This window comes from Anabrus simplex, chromosome 3, assembly GCF_040414725.1.
Source record: "Anabrus simplex isolate iqAnaSimp1 chromosome 3, ASM4041472v1, whole genome shotgun sequence".
Taxonomy (NCBI): domain Eukaryota; kingdom Metazoa; phylum Arthropoda; class Insecta; order Orthoptera; family Tettigoniidae; genus Anabrus; species Anabrus simplex.
In genome coordinates, this window is record NC_090267.1 from 238551425 (window position 1) to 238578408 (window position 26984).

General features: G+C 37.5%; 1 protein-coding gene across 3 annotated transcripts in view; it reads left to right on the forward strand.

Annotated features, from left to right (window-relative positions):
* The window catches only part of LOC136866190 (mitochondrial glutamate carrier 1), a 182121-nt gene that overhangs the window by 59470 nt on the left and 95667 nt on the right, over positions 1 to 26984 (forward strand). For all 3 annotated transcript variants that reach the window (XM_067142933.2, XM_067142932.2, XM_067142934.2), the window contains 3 exons: positions 8230 to 8364; positions 22209 to 22264; positions 25137 to 25230. In XM_067142933.2, coding sequence (XP_066999034.2) covers positions 8230 to 8364; positions 22209 to 22264; positions 25137 to 25230 — 285 coding nt within the window. The remainder of the gene's footprint in view (positions 1 to 8229; positions 8365 to 22208; positions 22265 to 25136; positions 25231 to 26984) is intronic.

A 26984-nucleotide genomic window follows, 5' to 3' on the forward strand; every position in this document is an offset into this window, starting at 1 on the left:
AATGGTGTGAAAATATCGCTCATAGGCTCGGTTGGTGCATGCATTTCAGTGGGCTTGGCAGACTGATATGCAATAGCAACTTCTGGCTCAGTGAGTAAAGCAACAGGAAACTTCCTCACTTCCCTAGTATGCCTCTTCAGTGACACCTTGGCTATCTATGACAGCTGTTGGTGGAGCTGTAGAGGATCAAACCAGCCTTCGGGTTGAATACCCAATATACATACGTGATAAAAATTCTGAGAAAATCTTCAAGCCTCTGACACAGAATAACATTTTGCAAGGCATAATTCCCTTCCATTTCCGAGAAAATGGAATGTGAATATTTCAAGAGTGGATCGCAAGACCAGCACAACGCAGTACCACAACGAACACATAGCACAATGATCAAGCTCTCCGCTTCATAAGGTCGTGATCCAGGGATTGAATCTTGCCTTCGTAGTGTTTTCGTAGGTTTGTTTAAATATTTAGTGTGTATATTATTTTCATAACAAGCAGTAATATGTATTTATGTGCAGAGTTTAGAACTAATTGAGTAGAAGTACAGTAGTCAAATATTATTTGCTTTACGTCCCACTTTTTTTACGGTTTTTGGGGATGCCAAAGTGCTGGAATTTTGTCCTGCAGGAATTCATTTACGTGCCAGTAAATCTTCCGACACGAGGCTGACGTATATGATCACCTTCAAATACCACTGGACTGAGCCAGGATCGAACCTGCAAAGTTGGGATCAGAAGGCCAGCACCTCAGCAGTCTGAGCCACTCAGTCCGGCAGTCTAATTACTTGTAATGAATACTTTTGTAGTCATTGTTACTGTACACATAATTTTTACTTGTAATTTACTTCTTGAAATGAAATTATAATCATTGCATTCTAGTAATCGATATATATCGCTTTGAAACTTTGGTAACATTGGAGCTTCAACACTCATAACCCAAGGATAGTATAAAGGTAAGTTTTTTTTTTTTTTTTTTTTTTTTTTTTTTTTTTTTTTTTGCTAGGGGCTTTACGTCGCACCGACACAGATAGGTCTTATGGCGACGATGGGATAGGAAAGGCTTAGGAGTGGGAAGGAAGCGGCCGTGGCCTTAATTAAGGTACAGCCCCAGCATTTGCCTGGTGTGAAAATGGGAAACCACGGAAAACCATTTTCAGGGCTGCCGATAGTGGGATTCGAACCTACTATCTCCCGGATGCAAGCTCACAGCCGCGCGCCTCTACGCGCACGGCCAACTCGCCCGGTATAAAGGTAAGTATACACGGAGATGTTGTGATACCACTTTCAATAGAGTATTTTGGTATCGATACTGAAGTCACGAAAATATCAGTACTCCACTCTGATAATATCAGAAACAAATATTGACACCAATAACATCGATCGATGTTGATAGTATTATGCAGGCAGTTTCAAACTTGAAGATAACGAAAAAGCAGTAATAAATTAACAATCAATGAAACCTTCAAAACTATTATTTATGCAGATGCTTAATGTTCACATTATGAAAAGTAGAATACTAATACATAATAAAAATATGAATAAAGTAGTAGAACGTACCTGTCATTGATCAGGCGATAGTTGGCGATGTCATTGACCAACATCATTGTTTAAGCTGTAATTTTTTAGTGTCTGGTAACAAAACGTGTTTAGTCAACAACTCTGTGAATTAATTTCCAAATGCGTATTTGTATACTAAATTGGTGGTTAATCCATCTAGGGCAAGAACCCAGGTGAAGTGCTCAGCCAACGGTTGCTCTGAAACTTATGCTTTAACACTTTTTTTTTTTTTTTTTTTTTTTTTTTTCCATCACAGTTTATATGTATTTAAATATAATGGTTGACTAATGTGCCTCTCATCATAATATGCTATGTGGGAAATTATATGTTATGTATTGAATATATATCTACCGTACCATTAAAAATCGGTTGTTTCAAGATCTACATAGGTACAGCTATAATTTGTGGTTACAAGTTTGGTATCATAGTGGAATACCTAAAATTTGAGCTATTTTTGTTTCATATTTTGGTAAAGGATTGTGATCAAAGGATTCATAAAATCTCTTTCACTCGTCATAGTCGATATATTTGTTGTCTGTCATTTATAATACTGTATACATCATTGTGTTACAATTACAGATAAGAGGCGTGGGTAGGGGCCGATGACCTTTTAAACAACAAGCATCATCATCATCATCATCAAAGAGGCGTGGGGAATACTGCAGACTTGTGAAAAAGAACAGCAGACAGGACACAGCGGAGACAAGATTTGATCTGTGGATCATAATCTTGTGAAGTGCTCTTGAAATATTCAAATTCCATTTTCTTGGAAGTGGGTGAGATTTGTGCTTTACAATTTGGTCTGGTGAAAGTTCTCACCATGGCCTGCATGTATATTGAAACTTAATCACTTAATCACATCGGTGGCGATACGTTGGCAAGGTCTGTTCTTAGCTGAGAAACTGAAAAAAATATGATGAAGCCACAGATGTGAGAAACTAGTTATACTGATTTAGTTTTTGTGGGGTTGGCTGCAAATGATGACATCGTATACAGGAATTGACCGTGAGAAAGTAATTGCTTCAGTGCTATATCGCTGGCTTGACCGCATCGTACACATTCATAAGGCAGACATAAGTATTATATCTATATGTAGAAAGACCTCACTTGAAACTGTTTTGTTTTTGACACACATGATTGCTGGGCTGCTTGTCAGAATCTCTAATGTTATACTGATAAATTACCCTGGGCAGCACTGAGTATCATAGCTACTAATAATATAATTTTGTTATTGTGGTGTGTGTTGAATGTCTCTTTAACTATGGTTGGTTTTGAGAGATGCTGAAATGCCAGATGAACACCTAAACAACTGTGTTATACAACTGAAATAAGCAGTACTGACAAACATCACAGGGTCTTTAATAAGGGCCCGTAAAGTTTGTACAAGAGTAGGTACCATCAGACAGTGGCACGGCTAGTTGTGCTGTATTGGAGTTGAATGCCAACCAGCTAACAAAATCACTGAACGTCAGCTATACACCATGAAAATTAAAATGCTTCATTGGGTAGTGGGCATCTCCCTTATCAACCCCTTCAGGAACAAAACAATTGGCAAGATATTGTACCAGTAAAATAGCCCGACTTTATGAATTAATTTTAAAGTTAGCACAAAGTATATCTCAGGGCAAAACTGGGTGATTTCTAGCTAGAGCTTGGTACAGGAGGCAGAGTTCTATCTACAAGAATTTTTTTAAATAGATTGAATAATAGTTTTTTATTCAGAACACGCATTTTAAAGTGCACATCACCTTACTGTTGATAGTCACTGTCTTCAACATCGCCTTTTGATGACCCATGCTCCCAGTTCACCAGGCTGAACGGGGCTGGAACACGTTCTGGAAGTTGCCAATATTACGTTGAGATAAGGCCGGAACACCCAGGTTGGTTGGATATGGGTTTGAGTCTCGAACTTTCGACGTTCTGGACGATCTCCGACGTTCTCCGACGATGTTGCGGGGTAATTACTCATCACATAACTTATACGAGTGTCCAGAATTACACAGTCCCCCAATACTTTGGTTTAACAGCACTGTTTCATTTAATATGGTTGGGATATGCCATCTAATTCACTCTTAATATTGTAGATATAATTTATAAGTTCACTAAAGATGAAGATGCGGGTAGCATCGAGATTGGAAAAAATATAAAGCACAGTTCATGAATGGAAATAATGAAACTGAAAATTGTTCACGCACTTGGCACATTTGTGGTGATTTTCCACTAAATAAAGTAGCACTTGACATTGAAAGAAATGTATGACTGCTCTAGAGTTTATCAAAGACACTATTGTCAGTCATTAAACAACACTAAACACTTCGACGAAGAAATAAGGTTGAAATGAAAAGCACAGTTCGTTGTTAGGCGCACTTGACATTAAATAAAAATATGTGACTGTTCGAGAGCTTATCAAAAGACACTGCTGTCAGTCTCACACAAATAATTTACACACTGTTCAGAAGAAATAATACACAATTTTGTTTGAATTGGATAAAGAACACAGTTTGAGTTCGGAGTGAAACCTTGGTGTCGTAGCACACGATTATGGTAATCACTTGCATTAACATTCTTGTGAAAGTTCGAACACTTTAATAAACACACTAAATCCCAATGAAATTATGCTGACTGAGATATTTCAAAATGTCATAGTTAATAGTATAACGTAGTAGTGTCACATTGAAATTAATTATGTTTGTTCAGATGCTAAGTTTTACACAGGCAACGTGGTAATAAACTCAGTTCTACAAGAACAAAAGTAAATTATATTGAGAAGTTTCTACATGCACACAGAATATAAGTTTGATAGACTCAATGTCCATTATAAAGACTTTGTTATTCATTAGAGTTCACACACCCACAATTGATAAGTTCAACACGACTGTCAGGTGGACTCTGTCAGCACTTCGACGAACACTGCAGCATGGAGAGTCAGGCTGAACACCCAGCTGTGACTGTCTGATCTGGGTAAAAGTGAGCTCTCCTTATATTCGGTTTGGGGATCCTACGTCATCATATAACGTAATCTCTTTGAGGCTGATTATCTCGCGAATCCCTAGACTGATTTACTTGAGATTCACAATTTGAGACGTTTATGTTATCCTCTTCAAAATGACGTATCGCTCAAGTCGCTACGATAATTATTAGAGAAGTTTTTGAAAAATTTCATTCGAATGTTTGCGAAGGCATGACGTTCATATCCAGAACATACCAGGCCATGCAGGCTACACGTGGTGTCAGGCGGGTAGTCTATCTCGTCCCTGCAGCTACGTCACACACAAGCTGTCGGCGGCTCGCCTGCTCGCTCTTCCAAAAGTAAACAAACAAAGTTAGCTCTGAACATCTTGCGTGATGATGAAGTACAATTAGTAGTCAAAAAATAAGGAATGTACAGGTCATAACCGGTACAATATGTTGCTTCACTTGCAGACAAAACTGATAGAGAAATGCCTACTGTGGTATGACTATGTGCAGTGTCTGATACAGCTGCAAAGTCTGTTCTGCATTTTAACATTGAAGGACATTACTGCAGAGGATGACCGAAACAATATTGTAAAATACAATAAATGATGACTCTAAAGATCATTAGTCTAAAGCACAACTACACAAAAGACATTCATTGACATTGACCTGCGAAGTGGACCCTGCACCATTGGGCCAATACTATGTTGTTAACTGGTGTTTTTTTCTTTCTTAAAAAAAAAAAGTTATCCACTCTCAATGAGCCAGCCATAAGTAGTCTTAGTCCTATCCATCTATCTGTCTGTCTATATTGATATTTAGAGATTAGACAAGAAGGAGGTGAACTACATTGTATAAGAAATTTATCTTCATTTGTTGCACTAGCAACAGGGATCCATTTCTTCATCATCAACCATTTCCCTTGTCCAGTTTCTGCTGGGTTGGGAAGATCTGTTTGTTATTACCAGGGAACGGATTTATATGTAAATACATATCTGTTTAGGAAGCTAAAATTAATTGTATTTTGCATTATCTTTACGAATCATGACTTGTGGAGTTGAAAAATGGAGTATTCATTTTCCATATTTTTCCATATTTTGGAGTTTAGCACATATGTTCCATATTCTTCGTCATTAAAATCAATATAGTCCATATTTCGACTAAAAAGTAGTCCTCTCAATAAAGGAGAAATAAATTAAAAATCTATATTCGAAATATTAATATTTTAACTGGTGTGCAGGTCATTATCACACCTGTCCACGTCTGGGCTGATAAAATAAGCTCATAAGCGGTGCGAAGAAAGAGAGGGGTTGAGCCCGGAAGTGGTGGAGATCAGCCGGTCAGTACTGTGACTACTTGAATCACACTTACAGCACTGATAAGCTGCATTACATAACATCGACTGTGTCTGTGACGTAATTTTGTAACTCGGGAAATCTCATTCATCGACGATGTGCTAGTGGTTTCCGGATTAGTTCGTAATTCTGGCATTCCCTTTGATTGCTTCATAACTCCATCTAGTTCTCTACCAGTCATTCACAGTTTGAATTAGCAGTGAGACGGATCATAGTGTTCTTGTACGTTAAGTGTGTGCAGTTACATAGTGATATTCATAGAAGATATTAACGTTGTTACAATATGCCTAAAGTAGCTCAGTCAACCAGTTTAAAACTGAAAAGTTACGTATCAGAATTTAAAGAAGATGGTTTATCAACTGACAGTAAGATATTATTTTGTAATTTGTGTCATTGTACAGTGACATCTGCTCAAAGGTTTCTTGTCCAACAGCACGTTTCAACCAGTAAACGCCAGGCTAACAAACGAGATTCCAAGCAGAGACAGTTGTTTCCGACACAACCAGCAACTTCCAGTGTAACGTCTGAGTTCAACACCGATCTCTGCCGTGCTCTCATCTCTACTGATATACCTCTCTTCAAACTGAATAATCAGTGCTTCAGGGAATTCCTCGAGAAATGTACTAAACGATCCATCCCGGATGAGTCAACGTTCAGAAAAACGTACTGTTCAGCCATATACGATGAAACTGTTCGGAAGATAAGGCAAGAGATTAAAGACGATCCATTTTGGGTTTCCATTGATGAAACAACAGACAAAGAAGGCAGACTAATTGGCAACGTAATCATTGGTTTGTTAAGCGAAGATTATTGTAAACGGATTCTCTTACACTGTGATGTTCTAGAAAAGTGCGATAACAAAACTATAGCAAAACTGTTCAATGAGGCTATGGGATCCCCTGGCCACTGGGCGTTAAGTATAATAAAGTGTTACTTTTTATTATCGATGCCGCACCTTATATGATAAAAGCCGGAGAAGCATTATGTGTTGTATATCCTAAGATGACTCATTTAACATGTGTAGCATATGCCTTTCATCGTGTGGCAGAAGTGATAAGAGGCAGGTACCCCAAAGTAGATTTATTGATTTTCTCAGTGAAAAATGTTTTTCTCAAAGCCCACAGAAGAGTTCATCTTTTGAAAGAAATGTACCCAGAGATTCCATTGCCGCCTAAGCCGATTCTAACTAAGTGGGGGACGTGGGTTACAAGCGGTTGAATATTATGTTGAATATATAGACTGTATTAAGAACATTCTGCATGCCATGGACTCTGAAGATGCAGCCTCACTTGAAACCGCGAAAACAGTTGTCTGCGATGCAAGTGTAAGAAATGACTTATGTTACATTCAGCATAATTTCTCATGCATCATAAAAACACTGAAAAGGCTCCAAAATTCGCATCTCTCACTTTCTGAAAGTTGTGAAATTGTGAATAAAACTGTGGAACAAGTAAATCGTGGTACATGTAAAGTTTCAGATATAACAAACATGAAGATGGCCACTGTACTTTCAAAGAACCCTGGATATGAAGAAATGACAAAGGTTTCTGCAATGCTGTGTGGAGATTTAAGTGTAAAATTAACATTGGATTTAACCCCAGCAGATATTGTGAAAGTGAATTATGCCCCCATTACCTCTTCCAATGTTGAACGCAGTTTCACTCAATATAAATCTGTCCTTAGAGATAACAGGAGATGATTCACTTTCCAGCACTTAAAAGAACATTTTGTAATCCATTGTTTTGGTAATTGAGAATAAAGGATTGTGTGTTCTTCAAATACATTAAAATGAGAAATGCAACATTAAGTTGCATGTAGATCTACTTTGTTTAACTTCTTCGAACTTTGATATTAAATAGACATTAATGTTATATGTGTAATTTTAAGTCCATATATAATTCCATATTTCAATAAAAATAACTAAATATATATGTACATATTTCAATAATTATTAGTACATATAAATCCGTTCCCTGGTTATTACTATGAAATTGATAAACATGAGATACATTTAGTAAAAGAAAAGGAGAGAGCAATAGAAGCTGTTTGTCCTCTTTCTTTGTAGATTTCCATATAATCTTTGATATGATAATTGCATTACAAAATTATTACCTTGCCTATACTCTCAATATGCAATTAGCATGTTAATAAATATAAGTAGCAGCATTCTGGTTGCAAAGATTAATGGTGAAGATACATTGCGTCAACCATCTTAAATTTTGTAGGCAGAATCCACTCTCTCTTCCTACTTGTATTTTGCTGCTGTGTAGTCTGTTTCTGACCAGGTGGACTTTCACTGTGGTCTTTAAGTGTTGTGTTATAACTTTTGTTTGATTGATACTAAATATTTTTTTTCTTATTGACAGGTTGCTCCCAAAAATTATAAATGGAGGGATTGCTGGTATTATTGGTGTGTCCTGCGTATTTCCATTGGATTTGGTCAAGACTCGACTACAGAATCAACAGATAGGGCCAAATGGAGAACGTCAGTATACTTCAATGTATGTATATTATTATACATAGTGAAAATTGCTGTGTGACTATGTTGTTGGAGGAATACTGACGTGCAGTGCATGTCATTAAAAATGAAAATTCTTTGATCTAATTCACATAATACTGAGCTTTAGATGACAGAACCTTAACGGCCTAAGTTCTAAAATGAATTATTTCACATAATGGTTGTCACAGGCATGACCATATATACAAGAGACATTCTGTCAGAATTATTTAAATTAGTGCATGAGACTTTGTGATATTGAGTGTAATATTTAATATTAAATAGAGAGAGATTTATAACTGCATAATCAGCTACATTGTGATTCATGATCTGGTTACAATGTCAAAGTTCAGTTAGATATAATTCTCAGACAAACTGAAACAGATCACCTACTGAGAAAACTTTTTAGACTTCTTCCTACCATAAAGTGTGGCACTGAGAATACGAGTGATGTTAGTCCAAATATTAAAATTATAATGATAGGAATTTTTAAGATGGTCACCAATATGAAGTCCTTTCAAAGAACTAATGAATTAAATCCATAATTGAACTGTCTGGCTCCAAATGGCTGCACTTTACTGGACTGCTGAATCAGTTTGCTGTATGTCTGTTGCTTTTTTTTTCCTTCAGACTACAGGTGAAGCAAATCCTCATGCCATTATGTGCTATACATGTGATTTGACTTTTTATTGCAGTTACTATTTTAATTGTATTGGCTTGAAAATGGACAGTGAGGAGGTGTTACGAATATGTACATTACAGTATGTATTATGAACCTGAAGCAACAGGGATTGAATCAGGTGCTGAACAAAAGGGTGAAATAACAATCTTGCATCACTGCCATCATGTATAACCTAAGAATGTAGTAGCTACATTTTGTTGTGTGTACTGTATTTCTGTGTAGTATTGGAAAATAATTCCTAACTAATAATAAGAATAATGAAAGTGAAAGTTTTAAATTAAGCGCCGGGCTGAGTGGCTTAGACGGTTGAGGTACTGGCCTTCTAACCCCAACTTGGCTGGTTTAATCCTGGCTCAGTCCAGTGGTATTTAAAGTAGCTCAAATACATCAGCCTCATGTAGCTAGATTTACCCGCACATAAAAGAACTCCTGCGGGACTACATTTCGGCACCTTGGCATCTCCGAAAACCATAAAAGTAGTTAGTGGGACGTAAAAACAATAACATTATTAATATTGTTGTTATTATTATTATTATTTAAATTAAGATAATATTTGTTAATCATTGCAGGTGATGATAATAGGCCTACTGATGGTGGTAGACTGGTTGCTGTAGGGTGTAACCTGGAAAATTTTAGGAATGGTGATTCACCATTTAAGCAAAGAGGGAGAAAGAGATTAAGAAACGTGGAGAATGGTAAGATTAATATCCGGAAATGTTGGTGAAACTGCAGACAAAATTATATGGCCAGAAAAGAATGGTGAAAGGAAATGTTTTTACGAACAAGAATTGTTCCTGCTAATTAAAATGTTCATTAAGAATACCAGATGAGCAGTGTAGAATCTGCTTTGATTCTTCTACATAATTGGAGACTACTCACAACAAAACACTAAACTACTCTACGTTTGGCTGCATGCAATCTTCATGCCAAGAAAAAGGACATGATAGATTTGCTACCCTTCATTCCACACAGCTATCACTCTCTTCAAACATCATTCAGCTGTGACAAATAATCACCATTCAGAACCAGGTCAACGTAGTGAAGACTAACACAATGATGAAATTATTTATGATTGATAGTTTTTTCAAAAGGAAGTGTTAATAGGTATTTAAATGACTGACAGTGATGATAGAATCCATAATGATGTAATAAGCACATTTACAATTATTCTACTGTAAATTTACAGTTATCCTCATAAAATTGCCAGGTTTTTACCAGAGAACAACTGAAGCAAGTCCATAATTTTCTTTTGAAGAGATTTATATTTTTTTAATGTGTGCTGAATTTTTTTTGTTTACAGTAAAATGAGGCGATTTCTGATCAGGTGGCGTGAATCTGATCATTTACGTATTTTTGAGCAATAGGAAATATGCGCATGTCATGATATTAGAAATCCCTTTGCTGATCATCGTTTTGAATTCTAGACTAACTGGTCTACGGTAATGGGAAGTTATAGTGCACAGAACAAACGACTGTCACCATCAGCAGATCTTTATCACATATGCCAAACTTGTGAAGTAAAGACATCGATCAGGTAGCTCTTGTTACCACAGATTACCTTAGTTGCAGAATTGTGAAATTATAATATTCTTACTTTCATACGGACATTTTAAATAATACTCTTTATTTGCATGTCCAAAGTTAATACACTTTTCCATTCTAGAAAGTCGGGAATAACGGCCGAAGGGATTCGCCGTGCTAACCACACACCCCTCGTAATCTGCAGGCCTTTGGGCTGAGCAGCGATCGTTTGGTAGACCAAGGCCCTTCAAGGACTGTAGTGCCATGGGGTTTGGTTTGGTTTGGTTTAGTTAATACATTTTTAACACTATCCATAAATATTGCAATTTTGTAGGGTCAATCTGATCATGCTAGTACCTGAGAAGGTTTTGGGTTCAATTCAACCATCAATATCCTGATGAATAATTTGTGCTTTTTCTACCTCATTTTCATCTTCAATTTCTAGAAAGACAAAGTAAACATTATTATCAGCAACTTTCTTTCTCAAAATTGTTTCATTTGCATCATGAATGCTGTCATTACTGCCAATTAAATACCTAACCCCTTCTTTATAGGAAATTTTAACTTTGCAAAATCATTCAAGTTTGCTCTCTTTTCCCTTCTTGACTATTTCTTTATTTCCTTTGTGTTCCTCTATATCACAGATAATTTGGAGGTAGAATGTGTGGTAAATATTAGAGAGTGGGAACAAGCCCGGCTCAAGTCGAGGAAATTGCCCATATCTCCAGGCACCAGACTAAACACAATATGATGGTTTTGCCAGTCGGCCGGTACAAGCTTCCTAGTGTTCAAGCTGGGAAGTGAGCAAGCCCAGTGGTTCACAAGGTTAAATTATGACGAGCTCGAAGATCTTGGGCCACATTAGTGACGAATCTATTTGTGTTTTTCCTCCTTTTCCTCTTTTTTTTTTTTTTTTTTTTTTCCTGAGGTAGGCTTTAATATTAGACATGATGTAAATTTATATGCAATATTTTTTGATAATTATGTATAATTAACCTTGTGTATAACTGAATATCTTTGGAAAAACCTGTAAAATGAATATTACTAGTTTTATGTAATTAAAAAATTCAGAACATCTGTCCTCAGTTGAATGCAGTTAGATGCTCATTGAACATAGATCTTCTAAGTGAAGTAGAGATGAGGCTAAAATCAAAAATAAATTGAATGCATTAAAAGAAAATAGTGCTGGGAAGAGTAAAGTATGGGACGATTTTATGTTACTGATGACAAGAGACAGAAAAGAGAATGGGACGGTGCCTCTTACAGCGGTGCGAACTATTACGGATTGTCTGTAATGATTACGGATTTCACTTCATGATTACGGCGTTACGGTCGAAGGGGAAATTATTACGGAAAAGCAACATTGCCACGATAAAAATTAATTTCTACGAAGAAAAGGAGAAAAGTAAAAAATGTTCAATCCCTTAGAGCATTATTGGTCAACCCTCCTCATTTTATTGTTTGTAAATTGGCAACTAAACATATTTGACAGTTATTTGGTCGTCACTTCCTTTTGTTTCCCGCGAGCGTTGTGAAATTACGGCCAGCTACATAGATATACGCTGCTCTCTTAGTAATAATGACGCGTCAAGTCAGCCGTGAGGTAGGCTCTATTCCTTGCTACTCGCTACTCCTTGCTCTGCTGCAGTTCTCCAGTGCACACATTCGGTGCATAGAACGAGTGGTACATGTAGCGCATTTCAGTTCTAATTATCCTAGTCGTTGATTCGAAAAGAAGTGATTGGTTTTGTAAAATGAAGCGGAGCAATTGTCAAATTGCATCTTCTTCTGAGAAGACAGCAGTGTTACAGAAATATCGAGAGGGTTACACAAAGGAATGGCCATGCCTACTTGTCTCTCGTGTTAGTGAAAAACACATGTTCTGCAGTGTGTGTTCGTGTGATTTCTCTGTGGCTCACGGTGGATGTGATGATTGCAGACAACAGATAGAATCCAAGAAACATCACACATACGGTGAATCAAAATTACAAAACCAGTCTGTTTCATCGTTCTTTGTAAAAGGTAATGAAACTGTGGTGACGAATGCCGAATTACTGTCCACATCATTTCTTTCGGAGCATAATATTCCATTATCAGTTTCAGATCACGCTGGAAATTTGTTTAGATCAATGTTCCCCAACTCTAAAATATCTCAGAAATATGGTTGTGCAAGAACTAAAACCTCTGCTTTAGTTCAGTATACGGCATCTGAGGCAAAAAGGGAAATAAGGGAACTTTTGCAAATAATGCTTTTTTCTTTGGCTACTGATGGTAGTACGGATTCAAATGCAGTTAAATTTTATCCTATAGTTGTCTCTTTCTTTAATGCTCAGAGAGGCCAAATATCAACTCTTCTATTGTAATTGTTAGAGATTACCGACAATACAGATGAGGGAATTTTCTCTGTTATTAATAGTGAATTGTCTTCTTTAGCCATTCCATGGGAAAATTGCATTTCTTTTTCATCTGACAATGCATGCACAGTGATAGAGGCAAATAAAGGTGTTGCCAAATTTGTGAAGGACAGGCATTCTTCTGTTTATGTCCCAGGTTGTTCATGTTATCTCACACATCTGTGCACAAAAAGCAGCAGCCCAATTACCAGTCAATGTAGAGAACTTTGTGGTTCAGTTTTATTACTATCTTGATAAGAGTTCTAAAAGGCAAAACACATTGAACGTTTATCAGGCTGTTTGTGGCACAGAGGGTCACAAAATTTTGAAATATGTTAGTACCCGTTGGCTCTCACTTCTTCAGTCTATTGATAGAGTTCTTGAGCAGTGGGAAGCTTTGACACTCATGTTTTGTAGTGAGACCCACCATAAAAATGAGACTACCAAGCAGTTTGAAACTGAAATCTTTCACACAAGACCCACACACAAAACTGTTTTGCTACTTTCTTCAGAGTATATTTCCTGTTTTTAACTCGGTGAATATATTTCTGCAACAAGATGCTCCAGTCATACATCTTCTTAGGAGGAAACTTACTGGTCTTTTAACTGACCTATTGGTCAGATTTGTTCAGCCATGTTCTATTCAGTCAGAATCTGCCTCCCTTTTGAGTGTTGAATTCAAGAGGAGGAAATACCAGAAAGCCAATGAGGACTTGGTAATTGGAGCAAAAGCAAGGGCATACTTGAAAGATAATGACTGTGATGAAGAGATGTTTTATAATTCTGTTGTTGTTGTTTGAGTCATCAGTCCATAGACTGGTTTGATGCAGCTCTCCATGCCACCCTATCCTGTGCTAACCTTTTCATTTCTACGTAACTATTGCATCCTACATCTGCTCTAATCTGTTTGTCATATTCATACCTTGGTCTACCCCTACCGTTCTTGCCACCTACACTTCCTTCAAAAACCAACTGAACAAGTCCTGGGTGTCTTAAGATGGGTCCTATCATTCTATCTCTTCTTCTCGTCAAATTTAGCCAAATCGATCTCCTCTCACCAATTCGATTCAGTATCTCTTCATTCGTGATTCGATCTATCCATCTCACCTTCAGCATTCTTCTGTAACACCACATTTCAAAAGCTTCTATTCTCTTTCTTTCTGAGCTAGTTATCGTCCATGTTTCACTTCCATACAAAGCCACGCTCCACACAAAAGTCTTCAAAAACATCTTTCTAATTCCGATATCAATGTTTGAAGTGAGCAAATTTCTTTTCTTAAGAAAGCTCTTCCTTGCTTGTGCTAGTCTGCATTTTATGTCCTCCTTACTTCTGCCATCGTTGGTTATTTTACTACCCAAGTAACAATATTCATCTACTTCCTTTAAGACTTCGTTTCCTAATCTAATATTTCCTACATCACCTGCCTTCGTTCGACTGCACTCCATTACTTTTGTTTTGGACTTATTTATTTTCATCTTGTACTCCTTACCTAAGCCTTTATCCATACCATTCAGCAACTTCTCGAGATCTTCTGCAGTCTCAGATAAAATAACAATATCATCGGCAAATCTCAAGGTTTTGATTTCCTCTCCTTGGACTGTGATTCCCTTTCCAAATTTCTCTTTGATTTCCTTTACTGCCTGTTCTATGTAAACATTGAAAAGGAGAGGGGACAAACTGCAGCCTTGCCTCACTCCTTTCTGGATTGCTGCTTCTTTTTCAAAGCCCTCGATTCTTATCACTGCAGACTGATTTTTATACAGGTTGTAGATAATTCTTCGTTCTCGGTATCTGATCCCTATCATCTTCAGAATCATAAATAGCCTGGTCCAATCAACATTATCGAATGCCTTTTCTAGATCTACGAATGCCATGTACGTGGGCTTGTCCTTCTTGATTCGATCCTCTAAGATCAGACGTAAAGTCAGGATTGCTTCACGTGTTCCTACATTTCTTCTGAAGCCAAATTGATCTTCCCCCAACTCAGCTTCAACTTGTTTTTCCATTCTTCTGTAAATAATATGTGTTAAAATTTTGCAGGCATGAGATATTAAACTAATAGTGCGGTAGTTTTCACACCTGTCAGCACCGGCTTTCTTGGGAATAGGTATAACAACATTCTGCCGAAAATCGGATGGGACTTCTCCTGTCTCGTACATCTTGCACACTAAATGAAATAACCTTACCATGCTGGTTTCTCCTAAGGCAGTCAGTAATTCAGAGGGAATATCATCAATTCCAGGTGCCTTGTTCCTATTTAGGTCACTCACAGCTCTGTCAAACTCTGACCTCAAAATTGGGTCTCCCATTTCATCAGCATCAACAGCCTCTTCATGTTCCAGAACGAAATTATCTACATCGTTACCTTGATACAACTGTTGGATATGCTCCTGCCATCTTTCTGCTTTGTCTTCTTTCCCTAGAAGTGGCTTTCCATCTGAGCTCTTAATATTCATGCACCTAGATTTCCTTTCTCCAAAGGTTTCCTTGATTTTCCTGTATGCAGCATCTACCTTTCCCAGGACCATACAGCCTTCGACATCCTTGCACTTCTCCTTTAGCCATTCTTCCTTAGCTACCTTGCACTTTCTATCCACTTCATTCTTTAATCGCCTGTATTCTTTTCTGCCCTCTTCATTTCTAGCATTCTTGTATTTTCGTCGTTCATCAATCAGGTCTAGTATCTCCTGAGTTATCCACTGATTCTTAGTTGATCTTTTCTTCCTTCCTAACATTTCTTCAGCAGCCCTACTGACTTCATTTTTCATGACTCTCCACTCTTCCTCTACTGTGTTTCCTTCGTCCTTTTCATTTAGTCCTTGTGCAACATGTTCCTTGAAACGATCCATCACACTCTGTTCTTTCAACTTGTCTAGATCCCATCTTTTTGCATTCTTTCCTTTCTTCAAATTCTTCAACTTCAGATGGCATTTCATGACCAACAAGTTGTGGTCAGAGTCCACGTCTGCTCCTGGGAAAGTTTTGCAATCCAACACCTGGTTTCTGAATCTCTGCCTAATCATAATGAAGTCTATTTGATACCTTCCAGTGTCTCCAGGTCTCGTCCACGTATACAGCCGTCGTTTGTGGTGTTTGAACCAAGTATTGGCGAGGACTAAATTATGGTCAGTGCAGAATTCAACCAGCCGACTTCCTCTTTCGTTCCTTTGTCCCAATCCAAATTCTCCTACTGTGCTACCTTCTCTTCCTTGGCCTACCACTGCGTTCCAGTCTCCCATCACAATTAGATTCTCGTCACCTTTGACATATTGTATTAAATCTTCTATCTCCTCATATATTCTTTCAATTTCTTCATCATCCGCTGAACTAGTAGGCATATAGACCTGCACTATTGTGGTGGGCATTGGTTTGGTGTCTATCTTGGCGACAATAATTCTTTCACTATGCTGGTCGTGGTAGCTTATCGGCTGCCCTATTTTCTTATTCATTATTAAACCAACTCCTGCATTACCCCTGTTTGATTTCGTGTTGATAATTCGGTAGTCGCCTGACCAAAAATCCTGTTCTTCCTGCCAACGTACTTCACTTATACCAACTACATCTAACTTTAGCCTATCCATCTCCCTTTTCAGATTCTCTAACCTACCACAACGATTCAAACTTCTAACATTCCACGCTCCGACTCGCAGAATGTCAGTATCCATCTTCCTGATGATCGCCCCCTCTCGTGTAGTCCCCACCCGGAGATCCGAATGGGGGACTAGTTTACCTCCGGAATATTTTACCCGGGAGGAAGCCATCATCAGTACATCTTTCATACAGAGAGAGCTGCATGTCCTCGGGAGGTGGTTACGGCTGTAGTTTCCCGTTGCTTTCAGCCGTGTAGCAGTATCAACACAGCTAAGCCATGTTGAGTATTATTACAAGGCCGTATCAGTCAATCATCTAGACTGCTGCCCTTGCAACTACCGAAAGGCTGCTACCCCCCTTTCGATGAACCATTCGTTAGTCTGGTCTCTCAACAGATACCCATCCGATATGGTTGCACCTGCGGCTCGGCTATCTGCATCATTGGGACACGCAAGCCTCCCCACCGCGGCAAGGTCACATGGTTCGCAGAGGAGGATAATTCTGTTAGAGAGTTTTATATGGCAGCTTGCAGTTACATTATCAGGAAATTTCCCCTTGATGATGAATTTCTTCATCATGCCAAAGTTGTAGACATATCTCTCAGAATGAAAGTTTCCTATTCATCTCTTGAATACTTTGTTTGAAGATTCCCAACTTTGGTCAAAGAAAGTGAACATGGCAAACTTGAAGAGGAATTTGCAGTTTACCAGTGTGATCCTTTCCCGGAATACACGTATGTTGTACATGGACCTAACATTGATGTGAATTGGGGCAACATTGCAGAGCTTAAAAATGAAAGTGGACAAATTAAGTACAAAACCTGAAGTAATGTTGTATTTGCAGTACTAAGTGTACCTCATAGTAACTCTCCCACAGAAAGAGTTTTCAGTGTTGTTAGGAAAAATCAGACAGAATGCAGGCCTACATTAAATACATCCACACTGGAATTGCTTATGGTTCTGAAGACAAAAATGTCATCTCAGGGGGAAGTATGTTTCAAGAAAACCTACACTGAAAAGCTGCTGCTGGGTGCAAAACAAGCTACAAAGAATTTTTTATTGCAGAACTAACAGGCAATGAGCAAATTTTATTGTGTAATATGATATACTTTAGAATAGATTGCTGTAGGAAAGGGCAAACGAGGTGCTTTGGATTTGACTTGTAAACGTTTACAATGGGGGAGTGAGCAAGTTAAAAACTGAATTACTGATGGCCCCCTTCAAAGGTTGGCACCTCTGCTCTTAGGAAGGCACATCAGCAGGGCATAATTGCACTCTCTCTTCTTTGAGTCACATGAGTGCTTCCTGCAATAGAGTTATTTCTATCTCTATAAAACATGAAATAACAGGCTTGTGTTAAAATGTGTCCCTTTAAACCTATGCACTTTCACTGTTGTGTCAGGTACAGGCTTTTGAATATTAGAACAAGAATTAATATAGGAAATTACTTCAGTAAAGTAAATGCATCTGAGGTGCGACCGGACCGCAACAGTTTTCCGAATGAAAAATTCTAAATTCCCATGGAGGGAATTAGATATTTTTCTGGCAAAGTCATGAAGTGGCCGATGATATTCGTAACTCTACAATGCAGGACATTCATGATAAAATGCAGTGTTATCCTTATGCTGCAACTACAGACATGTGAACGGATGATTAAAAGAAAAAGCCTTTTATTTCCATTATGGTTCACTTCATTAATGAGTAGGCCATAAAATAAAAAAAAGCAGAGTTCTTATAACCTGCCTCTTCCCCAATACTGCAAAATCTGGTGAAAACATCATGAAAGAATTTACCACTCAGTGTGCTGTGTTAGTGAAAAACAAGCGAAGGGATCAAGAGACCATAAAAGCAATAGACGTGATGATGGAACTCTGGCACAAGAAGAGGGAGAAATTAAACAGGAACTCAAGATCTATTTCGAAAAGTTGCTGAATGGAGATACAGAAAACATAACAACGAATAGAGGAGAGCCAAGTCGAGGAACCACAGCTGAACCACCAATTACGTGGCTTGAGGTTGAAAATGCGCTCAAGAGCATGAAGAAAGGAAAGGCAGTGGGCATAGACAAACTAAGTGCAGATATACTGAAAGTGGTGGGAATTCCAGGAATCCAACGGCTCTAGAGACTGCTCAACAAGATATGGGAGGAAGATACTATTCCTGAGGACTGGAAGATGGGCATCATTGTACCTCTGTTCAAGAAAGGTAACCGATGGAAATGTACTAATTATCGTGGTATTACACTACTGTCTCATGTCCTGAAAATATTGGAAAAAATAATAGAGACCAGAATCAGAGATATTGTTGAACCAGGTTTGGAAGAAGAGCGGTATGGTTTCAGACCAGGAAGGTCAACTACAGACCTAATATTTGCAATTAGGATGCTAATGGAAAAATACTGGGAGAAGAACAAGCCTTTATTTCTAATATTTTTGGACATTGAGAAAGCCTATGACATTTTACCAAGGGAAAGAATTTGGCAATGCATCAAAGAACTTCAAGTGTGAGACAGCCTCTCAGACAAAGTGAAAATGTAGTATAGTGGGAATAGAAGTTGTATTCAAGTAGGACGTGGTTTGTCAGACTGTTTTGAAACAAAGAGAGGAGTGCAGCAGGGCAGCTCATTGTCACCACTTCTGTTTATTATTGTGATGGATGTAGTAATGAAATCTGTTAAAAGGAAAGAACATGGAGATATCAAAGCCTTCACATTTGCAGATGATGTTGCGATCTGGAGCGACTCAGAAGAGGAATTGGGAGAGAAAATGCAAAGCTGGAGTGAGGAGTTTAAGAAATATGGTTTAAACATCAGTAAAACCAAGACGGTGATGAAAGTGTATGGGGAAGGAGCAGAACCAGTAGTCATGTTAAATGAAGCCCAACTAGACAGCGTTCCAGTTTTCAAATACTTGGGTAGCGCTCTATCAAATGACAACCTAGCAAAACATGAGGTGAACAGTCAAATCAATAAGGCAACACAATTTTACCACCAGGTAAAACACTTGCTGTGGGATGAGCAACTACCTATGAAAACAAAAATTATACACTAATTCTTACATACAGTCTGGAAACCACAATACTGATCAGTAGAGATAATTCCAAACTCCTGGCAGCTGAAATGAAATTCCTATGCACTATGATCCAAGAAACCAGGAAAGACAAGATTAGGAATGAGAAAATTAGAGAAGAAGTAGCAATAGATGATTCTCTCCTTAATAAGATTCAGATATCAAGACTGAAGTGGTTTGGTCACATGAAGAGGATGCCAGTTAATAGAACTGCAAGGAAGGAATTTGACAGAAAAGTAGAAGGAAGACGACCCATGGGAAGGCCGCGAAGGAAATGGATAGATTTAGTTAAGAACGATGTACTGTTGAGAGGTCATGATTGGGACAAGTTGGTGGAGGAGGAATGGCACAAGGACAGGTTGAGATGGAGGAGGCTCATATACCATACCCGGGAAACTGGAGATGGTTTAGGATGATGATGATGTGATGTATTAGGAATTCAGCTGCCAGATTTACAAAGGGTTACGTTTGTAACAGATCAAGGTGCGAATATTAGGAAGGCCTTAATGGTTCACAGAAACATTGTTTAAATACAGTTTTGCGGCACACATTCCAAAATGATTTTCTTAATTCTCAGATGCAGGATGTGAAAATGAAAACCTACAACCTGTTTTCCGGTCATTGACCGGGTCAGGGGTGTAGTGAATGAATCATAGGCTATTAGTACGATGGGGTCGCCACTCCCAAAGTGGTGTAGTAATGACTGATAGATGCTATGAAATGAGAATGGAGAGTGTTGCTGGAATGAAAGATGACAGGGAAAACCAGAGTACCCGGAGAAAAACCTGTCCGGCCTTTACTTTGTCCAGCACAAATCTCACATGGAGTGACTGGGATTTGAACCACGGTATCCAGTGGTGAGAGGCAGCCACGCTGCAGTCTGAGCTATGGAGGCTCTGAGGTGCAGGATGTACAATACATAATAAAGAAAACGCAGAAATTTGTGGCCTATTTCAAACTTACAGGTTTATTTAAGTTGTGTCGAGCATACTTTGTATCAGGATGTCAAAACAAGGTGGAATACTAAACTGATCTTCCTAAAATCTGTACATAACCAGTACAACAAAATGATTGATGTCCCATCGGCTGCAGGCAAAAGATAGAAATTCGACAAAGTGAAAAATAAACTGAAAGCGATCAATAAAGAACTTATGAGTGACTTGATTTACTTCCTAGAACCTTTCAAAGAAGCCACAGATGATTTAGGAGACATTAGTCCAACAGTACAGAACTTGCATCTTTGGTTCCATCATCTAGTACAGAGAATCACGCCTGGACATAGATGAGGAGCTAGAACGCTATCCAGGGATTATGGCGGTGGTCAAGTTTGATTATTATGACTACATTACTTACAAAATCTTACTGAATGTCTCTTTCTTTTAACTCAGAAAGGTGCAAATTGTCAGTGAACCCAGTACGCTAGTATTTGTCACTCAGCCAACCTGGCTGGTATGCCAGCCCTAGCAAGCCCAGCCTGCAAAGGAAACCAAGCACCGTTAGCAGAGTTGCCTTGATGTGGCCCTCGTGATGTAACAAACAACCTGCATGTCCGTGAGGATGGGGCCCTGCCTAAGACAAATTCTTATGTTGAAGATTCACATACCTATGTCAGATAAATTAACCAGTGTAAGTTAAATCCCCAATCATGACATAAATTATTATGATATTGAATAACTAGTTTCTTATGTTAGTTAATCTTTTACCACCTGACCGAGCTCGATAGCTGCAGTCACTTAAGTGCGGGCAGTATCCCGTATTCGGGAGATAGTAGGTTCGAACCCCACTGTCGGCAGCCCTGAAAATGGTTTTCCGTGGTTTCCCATTTTCACACCAGGCAAATGCTGGGGCTGTACCTTAATTAAGGCCACGGCCGCTTCCTTCCCACTCCCAGGCCTTCCCTGTCCCATCGTCGCCATAAGACCTATCTGTGTCGGTGCGACGTAAAGCAAGTAGCTTTTACCACCTGGAACTGCTGTTACGTAGATTTGTTTGAAAACCGTTCTTAATTCAAATGTTTTGTGTTGCTCTACTGTTAGAGTTAAATGTATTGTACTCTTTTTATAATTAAGACTGTGATAACATGTTATATATTATTGTAAATATTTAACATTTTTTTAAAAACTCAATTGTGTTCTAATTCACACATTGGTAGCCTGTTTCTGTTTTTATTTGCTAAATAAATTGGTGATTGGATTCACCTGACCTTCTGAGGTGAAACAGATTAAAAACTAAATTCAAATAATACATAAAATTATGAAAGAAATGTAAATTAATTAATGTATCATCATCAAAGTTGGATAGTAATAATTTCATATTTCCTTTGTGATCTAAACTGCAAAGAATGAAATTTTATTTAAGTGCAACTTTTTTTTAATCAGATTCACCCACCTATTTTTTTTGAGGCTAAATATCTTTCACAGATTATTCTATGCACTTACACCACTTGTATTCTGAGCGCCTCAAATATCACTGTTAAACAATGTTCTATGGCTCAGCTAATATATTGCTCATTATCCCCTTTCATGAAAGAGAATGTGCCTGTTTGTTAAATTATGCCATTAGAATAATTTCTTTGTATGAATATCTCTTCTAGGTTGGATTGCTTCCGTAAAACTTACAGAGCAGAAGGTTACTTTGGAATGTATCGAGGTAAGGAAACTGTATATCTTATAAATATTTTTAGAAACAAAATTCAGTCATACATAGAATCTAATCAATATATGACTTGATTTGACACTTGTTTGTTCCTTTCCAATACTTAGAAATGAAATTTAGTACATTATAATAAAATAATTGAGCACTTTTTTTAATAATTCATCAATGAAGTTATTGAAATATATTATAACTGTATATAAATAGACAAGACTCGCTGTCTATTTGAAGAGAAAGGCAGATCCAAACTTTTATTTTATTAAAAAAGTGTTTTGCCATATTTGTAGTGTTTAAAAGTTGAAGTAATTGTATTATATGTAGCATTGAAATACATTAACATATTGCTCCTCAGTGTATTAAACTTCTTACTACAGTGGTTTGCAGTGATTTAAAAAAAATTATCTATTCAAATATTTGGTGAATTATTGTCCATGTTTTCTTCTGAACATGACTTCTTCACTTTAAAGTAAAACACAGGAATGAGCTCATCTTTGCAATCATTGATCTTTCTCCTTCTTTTTAATATGATAAAAATTTGCATACCACTGAAGTGAGAGTTGTAATTTACGATCTACATTAAAAGCTTGCTTGATGTCAGTAACTGAACATTTGCTTTCTTCATTTGCAGTAGTATGTTCTGTTATGATTATCCTAAACCATTGTACATATTGGATGTAGCTGTAGTGTTGTATGCTTTTATTTTCAGAGTCTATGTTCGTGTCGTTCACCGCTGTACTCTTCATCTTTAGTGCTGTAGTGTAGTCTGTATGTGTGTCTCTACTCTTCGCCTTATAATCTGCAGCTTTAATCATGCATTTGAGTGGAATTTTCTGTTTTTGTGGAAATGCGATGAAGCTAAAGATTGTTTAGATAACTATGCATGGCATTGAAATGTGTATGAAACTAGCAGTGCCTATGGCTTCTTCTGTGTTAATATCAGGCTTAATTAGAAATGTGTTCTGTTGGAAACAATAGTGAACAGTCCCATAGTACCTTACCCCTGATCACCTTCTCTGACAAATTTCATCTCTCTCCTCAGTATCAACATTGATTAATATTTCCAAGGCCATGGCCAGAAATCATTAAGTTTTCCAGAACCTATACTTCTAACAGATTTGGCAATGTAATCTATTTTTAAAGGTCCCAGATGTGTATTGCCTTCAGCTTGTTTCATTCTTTCCTTGCCCCCATCTTCCACCACATACTTTCTTTCACAGGGTAAGAAAGTATAACAATTGTTGGATTTCCACTGCCCAGTTGTACCAGGCTTGACATGCCAATGGCCTGGGCCGCATGTTCGAAATCCTCCTTTAACATCTAAAATTGCAATTTTCTGGCATATCTTAGATTTGTTAAGAAGGAAGTCGTATTTGAGCACTGACTCAGTTAATGTAACTTGAAAGATTTTCAGTCTGTCCAAAACGCTGTATGTGTTATAATCAGTACTTTGTACAAACTGAAAAGTTTTAAAGGTACATAAACCTTTAGAGTTACAAAGAAAATTGATATGCACTAGTTTTCCTTATAAAATGTAATTCCGAATCCTGCGGTTTGCTTCCTTTTTTTGATAAGACTAACAGTTTACTCCATTATTTTGTTTTCTATCACATAAAGGCTGTGCTAAACACAGGAAAGTCTGCTTTATTAGAAAATTGTTGGAGAGAAAATCCATATGAACTTCTTCGTAGAAAATTGAATTTTGAGTATCCCTGGTGATTAGTTTTTAATAGCACTAACAGTTCAGGCAGTGTATTCCTTTTTATGGATCCCAGACTCTCATTTTTTCTGACTGGCTCTATTTGGTTTTTAAATTCCCTGCCTCTCTGATAAACTAGCAAAATTGCATATAGCCTGCAATAATCTGGAAGGCGAAAGTATTTGTTCGTTCTTGATGTGGGAAATGTAGGGTAACAAGATAGTTGAATAAACAGTGGAAAAGGGAAAAGACATAAGGTGTTGATGTCCACCCTCCTGATGCAGCTGGGAAGCACAAATGATTTCTTCAGCACAGAGTAGAAATTGATGTAGATGATCTGGAGTTGATGAGGAGACAGGTCATCTATTTGAAGATGACAGTCTATGAAAATTTGGATATTGTCCTTGACCTGTCGTGTTTATCCTAGTATGTGTTCCTTTTTATTTTCCTATCTCTATACATGACTTGATTTCATTTGTTATGATACCAGTAATAGTTTTAAGGTGAGTTATTGGTTGCAAGTGTAGCATGTGAATCTATGATTTCTCGTGGAGAGGATGGAGAGAAGAATATTTGTTTGCTTGCTATGAAGTTTGTTTTCCTATGTGTGCCTGATATTCTTCTTCAGTTTAATATTAACCTTCCTATCATATACTGTATATATTTATTAATGAGGTTATGTGCATTTGTCATGTGCTGTTTATCTGCTTTCGAATCTTATTTTATACTTTAATTTCTGTTTTATTACCTTTCTTTGCATAAACATTTGGATGAACTGTGGTTTGTGATATAATCTCTGAAATATTTTTGGTAAGGTGAGTTCTGGTAGGGAATTTGTAATTTCTGTAATGTTTAAATGAAAGTTTTAATATCTTCTGTTAAACTTCCGTATTTTCAAATAGCTTGTTAGAAATACTCTTAAATTCATTGCATCATCTTTCTTTCAATTTTAGGGACAAGCATTTCAGTTTTCTTTTAATGCAGAATAAATTTACATTGAATTAAAATATTGAAATCAATATAAATTTTCTTAAGAGCTGGGGGCTCATGTTCACAGGAAGCTTTTGGTACTTAATGTTAATGAAAGTCTTCAAATTCAAAGGAGTGAAAATAATTTTAATCATCTTTGGCTAAAATTAATACCTGTGATATGATTATATTTGGCATTTTCAGGGTCTGCAGTAAATATTTTGCTTATTACTCCTGAGAAGGCCATAAAACTTGCTGCCAATGACTTCTTCAGACATCATTTATCCCCAGGTCCTGGGTGAGTGTAATGAGAATATTTGCATCTGATACTTCAAAACTCTGGGTCTTAACAAAGGTACTCACATTTATATTGAGATTCTAAAAAAATGTCAAAGATATGAGCTTCATTGATTTTTCCGTATTGAACTGAGATCACAGAGATGAGATATCTATTAGGTTCCACCTATTCAATACTGATTACGTGTTGATGTTGCTAATAACTTTTATTCAACTTGGGACCGGTTTTGACACACAAAATGTCATCATCAGCCATAAATGAATCGCAAATATATAAGCAAAGACATAATAATCAAAACTATTGTGGATACATACTGAAATATGATTATTAAAAATCTTTAACCTTCCATTCACACCATGTGTTAACCCCTTAACTGCGTTTGACGCCTAAAGGCGTCAACAGCTGTCGCACGAGTATTGGGTTTGATGCCTTTAGGCGTTCTTGTAATTCTAAATGTGTTCTTATGTTGGGTTAGCTGCCTATAGGCGTCTGGCTATTCTTAATCACTTCTGCCATCTACTATCATAATTTGAAACTAATTCCATTCATATTAGATGTGATTATTGCTGTCCTTTTCATTTTTATCCGGTCTCACGTCAGTCGGGTAGTTCGCGCCTAGGCGGCAGTCTGACAGCTGTCTCGTGTTACCTCATGCAGTCCGCGCCAAATTGTTTGTAAAGTATATTTCTGTGTACATATACATTGAAATTACTAAATTTGTGTGTTTTTGTTGGTGTTGTTACGATACAGCTGTTCTGCGAACTTTTATAAATTGGCCTGTGTATGGTGGTAAACTATTCCGTGTGACGTGAACATGGCTTGGTTAGGAAAGACGTTGAATTAGATCGGTGACAATGTAATAGAGGAACATTTATTACAAGATACTGACACTGACAGTGATGGGCAAAGTAACACAAAACGACGATCATGAAGAAGAAGAAGAAGAAGAAGAAGAAGTGTGAAAAGTGACACTGTGTGGACTGACATTGCAAGTAAGCCTAGGTCTAGATTTCCTTTCATTGGAGATGCAGGTATACACGTAGTACTGGAATGTGATCCGCTAAACATTTTTAAATTCTTATTTACTGACAAACTATGTACTCTTGCTGATCAAATTTATATGCCACACAATCAAATGGAAAAAAAAAACTCAAGCTGGGAAAATGAATAGAAGTCATGACAAAAAGTGAGAACCTACTAATTGCTCAGAAATAAAACTGTTGTTAGGCCTATTTTTACTACAAGGCATAGTTCAGAAGCCAACAATGGGGATGTTTTTCAGTAAAAAACAAACTGGTTTATACTCCGTTTTTTACCGATATCATGACTGAATCATGATTTCATTTGTTAGTGAAATTCCTGCACTTCAGTGACAATGCAAGTTTTGATCCAGAAAGTGAGCCTAAGCTTTACAAAATCTGGTCTGTGTTGAAACATATTGTTGAGCGATTTCAAGCAGCCTACACCCCTGAACGTGACATTGCCATTGATGAGAGTCTGATGTTGTGGAAAGGTCGCCGTGGCTGGAAAATGTTTATTCCGAAGAAAAGAGCACGGTTCGGGATGGAGTCCTTCAACTTGTGCGAATCTGATTCTTGGTTCGTTTGGAAAATTCTAGTGTACACTTGTAAATCTACAAAGGTTCAAGCTGAAGTTGACGGTATTGAACTAAAGACTCTTGACAAGCCTTCCCAAGTTATTCTGTTGCTAATGGGTGACCTACTAGGCAAAGGGTATATGGTATACATGGACAA